This window comes from Diaphorina citri, unplaced genomic scaffold, assembly GCF_000475195.1.
Source record: "Diaphorina citri unplaced genomic scaffold, Diaci psyllid genome assembly version 1.1 scaffold467, whole genome shotgun sequence".
Classification (NCBI taxonomy): Eukaryota; Metazoa; Arthropoda; class Insecta; order Hemiptera; family Psyllidae; genus Diaphorina; species Diaphorina citri.
This window is the reverse complement of record NW_007377902.1, coordinates 150,475-161,229: the sequence shown is the minus strand read 5'-3', so window position 1 is coordinate 161,229 and position 10,755 is coordinate 150,475. Positions and strand designations below refer to the sequence as shown.

Below are 10,755 nucleotides of genomic sequence, written 5' to 3'. Positions count from 1 at the left end.
TAATACTCTTTCAGATTGCATCTCCTTCCATTGAAAGTTTCTCAACCATAGCTGATCAAGAGGCTTCCATAGCAGATTTAGAAGTAATTAAAGACATCCATACTAGAGTTGACAACCCTCAGAAACATGTTGAACCCCTAGAAACATACATTTCATTCAGGGTGACCACTAAATCCACTAGGTAAGCATTACGCATGCAAATCACAAAGGCTACAGAATATGACATTTATTTGATTATATTGAAGTATTATAAATTTATAATTCAGGCTATTGGTCCCTAAAAGTACATCAGTACCTACTTACAGTGATGCTAAAGAGTTTGTTTTTCAAAGAATGAATGAAGACAAAAAAAATGTGCTATTACTATAAGCTGTCCTATCCAGAACAGATAAATTATAGGTCCCCCTGGCTCTGACATATTCTCAGTTGCTGTCACTTAAAAATAGGTATCACCTTTGAATTTGGTGTTGATATAGAAAACAGAGTAGTGATCTAGTGAATGTAGGTACCAGACATAGAGATATTATTTATTTATAAACATTATGTAAACTGCTGTTAGCCATAACATGTTCAATGTGTAAGTCATGCCATTTCATTACATATTCCTTTTCAGACCCGAGTTTCCGGACACGGAATGTATCGTTCGTAGACGTTACAATGACTTTGTTTGGTTACATAACAAGCTGGTGGAAACCCTACCAAGTCACATCATTCCTCCTTTGGAAAGTAAGTTTTAGAAGTATAAATGCTCCCGCCCGGGGCGGACTTTGTCCTAAACACATAAGGTTCGTTCTCGGAATGGCTGACTCTGCCATCGCCCCCGTTTTCTTTGAAACATGTAATATTATTATAAGCTAAATAAAACACCTGAAAAGGTAAGTACTTTCAACCAAGTCAGGGGACAAATAGACCCCCTTGAATAGAAAATGGATTATTACTTTCTATTTTTTTTTTCTCTCTTGGGACCACTTCGTGGACCACTTGAAACCTTCTCGCGGACCACAGTTTGGGAGTCCCTGACTTAAATAGTAAAATGTTAGTAAATACTCGCAGGTACAAGAATTTAGAATATTTCGATGTTAATAAAATCTTCTATTCCTAATTTCAGACAGTGGATGGAGCTACAAAAGCTACGAAGCAAAATGAAGCGCAAGGTGGACGTCAAGTGTACCAAAGGAAGAAAGCTGAGATATGGAGTTCATGAGAAGCTGGTGAATTTCATGGCGCCCGTACTTTCTCATCAATGGAACCCCGAGTCGGAAACAGAGCTGTTCAAGTCCCTGTTTGGGAAGAAAAAGTAAAATATCCAGCTTAGTTAGCTTGGTTGGTAGCGCGTCTACGTTGTAAGCGCTAGGCCGCGGGTTCGATTACCGCCCGGGGGTGATTTTATCCTAAAGGGATAAGGTTCGTTCTCGGACAGCTGGCTTTCTTCTATCCTGTCTTCCTTCTCTCTTCGCGTTCGGGACGATAAGACGAGTTCCCCCTATCAAACCCCTTGAAATAAAATGAAGCAACTTGGATGTATTGAGATCACAGAGAAAAGGATATTACTTTGTTTTATTTCTGAGATAGATTGATATTAAGGTATGTCCACACATAGTCGACCGGCCGTCGATCGATGTCCACTGAACCATCCACACTGCTTTGATAAAATAGTTTCTCCTTGTCGATCAATGGCCGGTTGACGATGTTCGACATAATATGTCGCAACGATCATTCTTTCACAATTTACCGGGACTCCTTCTCGGTAAATTGTGGACCTGTTTTCAAATTCCGGTTATTGGCATCTTGACCACTACACCACCGAGGTGGGTTATACACTTATACAGTTACTTCAGATACAGGGTGGTCCAGAGTTACCTGACGGTTTTGATTTGCCCATTACGTTGTTATAACTTGTCATAGCTTGTTGAAATTAATATCACTAAGTTCAGAACTAAATGAGCTTTTGTTACAATGTAGTCATGGACCCCACAACATCGAGCTCTCGCTGTGGTGGCATTTCTTAAAAGTAGTGAATTTTTGACTAATGCTCAGAGGAAGTTTTGCATCCATTTTGATTTTCCTCCCTCCTCACCCGATCTTAGCTCATGCGACTTTTTTCATGGAAGTACGTTAAAAACAAGGTGTATATTCATAAGACAAGGACTCTGGATGAGTTAACGGGTGCTTCTTATCGGGAAATTCGTGCTATAGCCCAGGAAGGGCTAAAGACAGTAAGTGAATTTTTGACTAATGCTCAGAGGAAGTTTTGCATCCATTTTGATTTTCCTCCCTCCTCACCCGATCTTAGCTCATGCGACTTTTCTTCATGGAAATACGTTAAAAACAAGGTGTACGAGTATATTCATAAGACAAGGACTCTGGATGAGTTAACGGGTGCTTCTTATCGGGAAATTCGTGCTATAGCCCAAGAAGGGCTAAAGCCAGTTTGTCGATTTTGCACACAGATTGAGTGTTTTCAAAATGAGGCCAATTTTTCGGATAGCGTTGTCTGCCACACCTGATCACCATCACAAACAAAATTAAATAGGTAAATTGAGTAGAGTTGCTTTCCGTTTTTACCTTGTTCATGTAACTTCCACAGCTCTCAAGGAGAAATCATGACAGTAAAGAAAAGTAGTATCCGGCAAGAGATAGATTCTCAATTTAATGTTCGCCAACAACAAGAAGACATAGATGATTTTGAAAACCCTATTGCAGGTAAGTAATTTTCCATTGATCTTTTTCACCTACCTACTTATTAGGTGTTCCTCATACTTTGTACAGTAGGAGGGGAAGGTTGTATTGATCAACAACATACCTAGGTACGTTGTCTGCCACACCTGATCACCATCACAAACAAAATCCCCAAAAAAGTAAACCTCATTTTGTTATCTTTCATTTAAAATAAATATCCACTCTTTTATCTTGAAAATTGAACGTGTAGCATCATTTTAAAAACCGTCAGGTAACTCTGGACCACCCTGTATATCGCTGGAACGGACACTGCTTCATTATTCTTCCATTTCGTCTTCATCTTCCTCCGATTCCAGCATGGTATACATGGGGGCGTCTCTTGCCTTTTTACCTCGCATCAGATGAACATATTTGTGTAGTGGTACGTTTCGAACGTAAATACCTAGTTATATTATGGTAGGTACCTACCTGGTAAAGTTGTATTTTCCTTTTGGAAATGGACACCATTCTGATGGCTGGCCATCTTCTATTCCCTATGGTTTAATACAGGTGCTATTGTGGCAAAAGGGAGAAAACAAGCCTCAGAAAGGAGGAAATCTGTGGGACACAGGCTACTACAAAGGTTGTTATGTACCTAGGTACCCATCACAGAATGTCCTGTTTCAATTCCAGGTGCTGTACAAAATCTGCTATCTGATGACATCCAGACTGTTAACTCAGATGGCCTAGAAAACCCAGGGGATCATTATAAAATTGTTGATAAAATAGAAAGTTCAAGTTGCAATTCAAGAAAGTTTGCATGATTACCTCTTTGTTACGTGGTGACTTTCATATGGTTGGGTGCAATAGTCCTGCTTAAGTACTGGACTCCGCACACGGGAATATCGTCAGAAAAGACCATTTCAATGTAATGTAATGTAAAATGGTTAGTCAAACCTGGATTAAATTCTTTAACAAGACCTAATTGTGATAAGACTGATGAGTTTTTAAGCCTGATTGAGCCCTTGAAAACCTAGGGTCTTTTTTCTTATCATAAGGTCTTTTTTCTTGTGATTTTACAAAGGAATTTACCTCATCAACTTTGTTTTACCCACTTGCAAACTACTTTATTGATAAATGACACAGGGAAACCAGTAAGAGAATAAGGGAGACCACCAACCTCAGTGGTACAATGGTTAACTCGTTGGACTTTGGATCTGGAAGTTGGTGGTTCGAGTCCAAGTCAAGTCATAAAATTTATCTAGGTGTATTAATTGGGGAACGATATTTATGAGCATTTCAGTATGCTTAACACAATGAAAAATTCCTTTCCTTATAAGGGAGACCACTAACCTGACAGTGAAGATGTGCCCCACATCCTCCACAAGGTACAGTACTGGCTGGTATACTAGGATCTGGGGTTCCATACTCAAAATAGCTTGGATCTATGTCGAAATCATCTTCTTCTGATTCATCATAAACCTCATAGTCCCTCATCCAGCGCATTGTGTAGGAGCCCTCCAGTGGTTCTGTCAATTGAAAATAATGTAAATATATTTTTAAATTATAAAAAGCCCACCTCTGTGGCCGAGTGGTCAAGAGCACTGACTCTCAACCTGGAGGTGCTGGGTTCGAATCCCGGCCAGAGCGGAAATTCCATGTACAGACGGGGTCGGTGTTTTTCGTCAGCTTCTCAATCAGCCCTAAATAGGGTGATTGCTTTGAGTCAACTTTTGCTATTTCTTTAGCAAGGGGAAATAATGATAATCATAAACTTTAATAAAACCAAACTTACCTAGACTTCCTAAAAATTTCAGGGATATTGGTATTGATTTATCTTGGACTATTTCATCATACCTTATATTATCTGAAAATTTACTGTTGATTAACTTTTTCTTTCCAATATAAGATTTGGGTATATCTAATCCAGACCAAATATATGAGTTGAACAAAAGCTTGTGTTTAACTTTTTTAATGTTTTCTTCTAATAATTCATCTCCCATTCTTTCAAACATTAGCTTCTTTTCGTCTTTTACTTTGATTGGTTCTGAGAATGATCTTCGTTTAGCAGTCACATAATGTCTGAAGAATTGTGAACACATGCATGATGAATATCTTGGGGACATGATGGAATTTATATTGATTCTGCGTGGTATCACAACCATGATATGCCTGTGTAATTTCATATCACAATAAGCTTCAGATTTTGTTCTGAATACGTCTGAAAATGGAAAAACGTACACAGTTAGTAAACCAGCTTTGAAATTTAAACAATGAGAAGAGCATAGGTCTAAAACATAAGAGAAGAAAGTGCACAATCCAGATGTCCATTTAAGACATGTTAAGTAAGAACCTACCTGTCCTTTTGAGAAACAATTTTCTAGGCCAGGCGGCACTTCGAACTCTTGACGTTTGCACACCTCCCAGCTCACTTTATTTGTTGGTATTCTTGGAAGGGGTAAGGTTTTAACCCCTTGAGGGGTAATTGCCCTCAGGTTGGGAACCACTGCTCTAGATTAAATGCCCCAAGGTTGGGAGCCACTGCTCTAGTGTCCAGATCAAAAGTTAAACATTCAATGTGATCATTTTCTTTGGCTTTTAGGGTGCCTGGTTTGAACATATCTCTAGCTATTGTAACCATTTCCGGATGTTTGTCATACTCCTGTTGTATTTTTTCTTTTGTTGCTACTGTTTCTGTTCCCACTGTTGTAGCATAGGTATCACATTTATTGGAACTTGGGGACATGATGGAATTTATATTGATTCTGCGTGGTATCACAACCATGATATGCCTGTGTAATTTCATATCACAATAAGCTTCAGATTTTGTTCTGAATACGTCTGAAAATGGAAAAACGTACACAGTTAGTAAACCAGCTTTGAAATTTAAACAATGAGAAGAGCATAGGTCTAAAACATAAGAGAAGAAAGTGCACAATCCAGATGTCCATTTAAGACATGTTAAGTAAGAACCTACCTGTCCTTTTGAGAAACAATTTTCTAGGCCAGGCGGCACTTCGAACTCTTGACGTTTGCACACCTCCCAGCTCACTTTATTTGTTGGTATTCTTGGAAGGGGTAAGGTTTTAACCCCTTGAGGGGTAATTGCCCTCAGGTTGGGAACCACTGCTCTAGATTAAATGCCCCAAGGTTGGGAGCCACTGCTCTAGTGTCCAGATCAAAAGTTAAACATTCAATGTGATCATTTTCTTTGGCTTTTAGGGTGCCTGGTTTGAACATATCTCTAGCTATTGTAACCATTTCCGGATGTTTGTCATACTCCTGTTGTATTTTTTCTTTTGTTGCTACTGTTTCTGTTCCCACTGTTGTAGCATAGGTATCACATTTATTGGAACTATCTTCTTTCAATGATTTGAATTTCAAGTTGAATTGATTAAGAAAGATATTCCTGTATACACCAAAACTCACACATCCCAGACTTTTTAGAAAGCTTCGTTGTTCATTTACACCTTTTTCCAGAAAGTCATTCATCTTATGATTATGTACTACAGTTATTAAATATTCCATGTACAGTTCATACATTTTTTCCAATGTCATTCCAGGTCTAACCAGACTTTTCCGTTATTTGATAGGCATGGATGTAAAAGAATGTGACTTGAAGTAATGCAAAAGCGGTACTGAGGTACTTTTTTTTAATTAGTTTGACATACTGATACAGCTTTTCTAATAAGTAAGTACTTACTCTCATAAAAGTCATCTTCTTCCTCTGATAGGTCACTTTCTTTACTCTCTTCCAATACATCTCCAGTGGTAGTGTTTATTTGATAAGGAAATACTGTGGCTGTAGGGGTTTTTTCTCTGTTTTGCTCATGTTCTTCCCTTTCACTTGGGACAGTGAAATTTTCTTTCCCAGCTCCTTTACTTTGCGAACCGTCTGGATCTTGATGATTTCCTGGAAGAAAAAGAGTGTTGTTTTATTAATATTATTCTTTTCTCTTTTAATAATAATAATCTTCTTTTTCTTTGCCTTTTCCCATGTACAGACGGGGTCGGTGTTTTTCGTCAGCTTCTCAATCAGCCCTAAATAGGGTGATTGCTTTGAGTCAACTTTTGCTATTTCTTTAGCAAGGGGAAATAATGATAATCATAAACTTTAATAAAACCAAACTTACCTAGACTTCCTAAAAATTTCAGGGATATTGGTATTGATTTATCTTGGACTATTTCATCATACCTTATATTATCTGAAAATTTACTGTTGATTAACTTTTTCTTTCCAATATAAGATTTGGGTATATCTAATCCAGACCAAATATATGAGTTGAACAAAAGCTTGTGTTTAACTTTTTTAATGTTTTCTTCTAATAATTCATCTCCCATTCTTTCAAACATTAGCTTCTTTTCGTCTTTTACTTTGATTGGTTCTGAGAATGATCTTTGTTTAGCAGTCACATAATGTCTGAAGAATTGTGAACACATGCATGATGAATATCTTGGGGACATGATGAAATTTATATTGATTCTGCGTGGTATCACAACCATGATATGCCTGTGTAATTTCATATCACAATAAGCTTCAGATGGTCTTCTTTAGATTTTGTCCTGAATACGTCTGAAAATGGAAAAACGTACACAGTTAGTAAACCAGCTTTGAAATTCAAACAATGAGAAGAGCATAGGTCTAAAACATAAGAGAAGAAAGTGCACAACCCAGATGTCCATTTAAGACACGTTAAGTAAGAACCTACCTGTCCTTTTGAGAAACAATTTTCTAGGCCAGGCGGCACTTTGAACTCTTGACGTTTGTGCACCTCCCAGCTCACTTTATTTGTTGGTATTCTTGGAAGGGGTAAGGTTTTAACCCCTCCTTCTCTGACATTAACTTCTGGTTCTTCTGCTGCTTGTTGTGGCTCACCTTCTCTCAAATACTTATTTTTCATATCCATCATTGTCTGTTAACAAAAGAAAAATGTAACCAACATAACTAATAAAACCTGTTCCCTATCCTTTTACTTACAGAGGATGTATATAGGTACCCTCTTTTCTATTCTGATAGGTACTTACTTGTGAATTAGATTAATATGTAAATTTGTCTCAGCTTGGGCAAAGGAGTCTGAGTGAGGTCTACAGTTCACAGAACTACTAGGTAACAAGAATATTGTAACTTTACGCTTGAAACTTTTATTATTCCATACTTTTGGGGAAAAAACTCCAGCTAATCACAAAATAAAAGTATTTTTTTTTTAATCACCATTATCAATCAAATTTAAAAATTCGCGGTACTACTCATGCTTTGAAGTGAGGTTAGGAAAATTCATTAGAGCGAATATACTAGTTTATTAGAGCGAAAAGTACTACGAAAAATATCCCTTTGGATTTGGACTACGGGCTACCTACCTACTATACAAAACCTGATGTGAATACAAGTTATTTTGATTATGTACCTACCTAGGTAGGTATCTATTTATTTCCATACCTCCTAGGTATAGTGATAATAGAATTTTTATAAATACTGACTCATTTAATGATCTAACAAGACTGTTTACCTACCATCACATTTCATTACCAAGTCGAAATTTTTCATCACAAATTAGAGGGGGTAGGTACCTATCTAATCTACGACAGTAGTCATCATCAGGTAATGGTAGGTAGTTGACTGAACTATGTTGCCAGTCATAGAACTGTTTAATATTATTAACACCTTAGTTTAGAAGGAAATCAATTTTATTTTTATTTATTAATTATTTTTTTTAGTAGGTATCAAAAACATGACCAGTTTGGAAGATTACTCTTTGGTTAATGTCATAAAACGTGGCTCATTCGGGTAAGGACAAACCGATTCTGTATGTAGATAGGTAGATTCGTAGAAGCTCAACCCGTCCTTTGGGTTGAGCTTCTGTATGTAGATAGGTAAGTACCTACAGGTGTAAAATAAATTTCGACTTCTCTACATTCATAATGTTATAATGGCTGGGTGCAGGATGATCGACCTTCATAGGCGAATACGAGAGCAAATACCTCTTCATCATACTCCTCCTTTATCAAAGCTGTCTCTTTGTCCTGAAACAAACACACAAGTAGTGGCAAACGTGATTTTCTTGTCATGATATCTCTGTGTACTTGATTTTAAATTATTTGTGTTTGTCTTTTATTATTTTCAAGGACCATTCTTTTGTACTTATGGAATAGCTTTTAATTGGTTGATAACTTGCATCTGTTTGTGTTTTAGGGGACAACACAATATCACTGCCCCAAAGTACCTGCTAATGCCCCTCCTATTCGCCCAAAAAGTGGCTGTAAAACACTAGAAAAATCAAGATTGTTTTGATTAAAAAGTAGATTCTCTTCACCCCCTCAAAGATAAGATCTCATTCCTCACCTCTCCTAGTGTTATCAATGAGAAAGAAGGAATAGCATGATCAAATAATGATTTTAAGATTTACAGAGGTTTGATAGAGGGAGCTGTAACTGTTAGGGTCTTATCGTCCCGAAATCGAAGAGAGAATGAAGACAGGATAAGAGAAAGCCAGCAGTTCCGAGAACGAACCAAACCGCCCCTGGCGGAAATCGAACCCGCGGCCTAGCGCTTACAAGGCAGAAGCGCTACCAATCAAGCTAACTAGGCTGGCTTATCAAATAAAATTCTAACCTCTTTCAAATCCAAAGCGGCCTCTCCGACACGCTGATATTTGGATTTCCGCTGCTGTGTTCTCCTCACTAGACGTTGCTTATCATTGAGAATATGTTCAATCTGTTGCAGTACGCTTTGATCGAACGCGGAAAAGTTTGAGTTGGCCATCTTGCCCGAGGCTATTTTCGTTTTGTCGTTCCATTTTTGAATGGCCTCGTTTTGGTAGGGGGTAAAATCGGTCTGCATTTGGGTCAACAGAGTACTGTACTCGTCCAGCTTTCTCTTTTTGTTCACGACGCCAGCTTTGTCTGCATTCGAGCGTTTCCGTTTTAAATTGCTGGAAAAAAATATTTGGAGGGGTTTCCCTATTAGAATATTTAACTGAAGGTAAAGGTAAATATGGTCTCTTTAAATAGTCATAATATTAACACACTTTTGCTATTGGTCTGTAAAATTTGCAATTTTTTTTTTATTTGTTGGCAGATTTCATCAAGTATTGCAATTTGTTCATAACACAGTTTTCGTACCTAACCAGGTTCTATATTTTAAAGAGGGTTCCTATTTACTTACTCTGAATTTCCAAAACCTTCATATTGATTGCAAAGTTTCTCATGAAGAGATATTAGAGTCTCCATTAGTTTTGCTATATTTTCTTCTGCTTCACTGATATCTTTTTTCAATTCATCCAGGAGGTTAAATTTCTTCAATACTTCCTGACTTGGGAACTTGTTGAATGCTACAATACCCTTCTGTAGACGAATCCTGCATTCCAGAAATGCATCCCAAAGACCTGTGAAGATTATTTAATTAAACAGAAGTCAGATTGAAGAAATGAAAGAAATTCTTTACATCCCATAGAATTTAAATTGTTATGGTAGAGATTTTTGCTGTTCTATATGCTACTTGAGATTAAAGAAAGAACAGTTTTTACATACCTAGGTAGGTATTGACCTTTTAATCACCTACTAAAGTACAAACCTCATAGAATGAGACATATGGAAAGACAACTGGGAAACTGACCGGGGAAACTTACTTATCTGTTGCTGAACTGCTCTCCCCTTGTCTATTTCTGATGTCACGGAATGTTTAGAATACAGGAAGTCATCATCCACTCCTTCTTGGTTATCTTCAGTTTTATTTTGAGTTGATACATCACAACTGGGAAACTGACCGGGGAAACTTACTTATCTGTTGCTGAACTGCTCTCCCCTTGTCTATTTCTGATGTCACGGAATGTTTAGAGTACAGGAAGTCATCATCCACTCCTTCTTGGTTATCTTCAGTTTTATATTGAGTTGATACATTTTAACAGATATATCTATCTACCTAGTTAGGCGAGTTAAAAACAATAAAATATGTATTCCACAATCTTTTTTGAGATGGGTGGGTTGAAAGACTGAATTCAGTCACACCTTAAGGTGTGTTTCCATTCACACATTCACTTAGAATCAGCCAATGGAGCAGTTGCAGTTGGGTAAAAATTATGAATAAAAGATTCCTACGTA

General features: G+C 37.4%; 2 protein-coding genes, 1 long non-coding RNA gene and 1 other non-coding gene across 4 annotated transcripts; 1 reads left to right on the top strand and 3 right to left on the bottom strand.

Annotated features, from left to right (window-relative positions):
• The first annotated feature begins 42 nt into the window (after positions 1-42).
• On the top strand, positions 43-708 carry LOC103509101. Its single transcript, XR_003391474.1, has 2 exons — positions 43-181; positions 614-708. It is a non-coding gene; the product is annotated as an uncharacterized LOC103509101 (transcript).
• Positions 709-3,966: 3,258 nt separating this feature from the next.
• On the bottom strand, positions 3,967-7,856 carry LOC113467379. Its single transcript, XM_026823523.1, has 4 exons — positions 7,684-7,856; positions 6,792-7,231; positions 6,362-6,571; positions 3,967-4,187 (listed from the first exon to the last, which is right to left on the bottom strand). Exons 2-4 carry the CDS (start codon positions 7,180-7,182, stop codon positions 3,967-3,969), a joined length of 822 nt encoding a protein of 273 aa, XP_026679324.1. The 5' UTR covers positions 7,183-7,231; positions 7,684-7,856.
• Positions 4,555-5,153, bottom strand: LOC113467384. The gene is made up of 2 exons (XR_003391475.1): positions 5,016-5,153; positions 4,555-4,879 (listed from the first exon to the last, which is right to left on the bottom strand). It is a non-coding gene; the product is annotated as an uncharacterized LOC113467384 (long non-coding RNA).
• A 724-nt stretch (positions 7,857-8,580) lies between the features above and the next one.
• Positions 8,581-10,554, bottom strand: LOC113467378 (protein AATF-like). The gene is made up of 5 exons (XM_026823522.1): positions 10,514-10,554; positions 10,284-10,408; positions 9,821-10,040; positions 9,269-9,587; positions 8,581-8,679 (listed from the first exon to the last, which is right to left on the bottom strand). The coding sequence occupies exons 1-5, from the start codon at positions 10,552-10,554 to the stop codon at positions 8,581-8,583; spliced, it is 804 nt and encodes a 267-aa protein (XP_026679323.1).
• Positions 10,555-10,755: the final 201 nt, after the last annotated feature.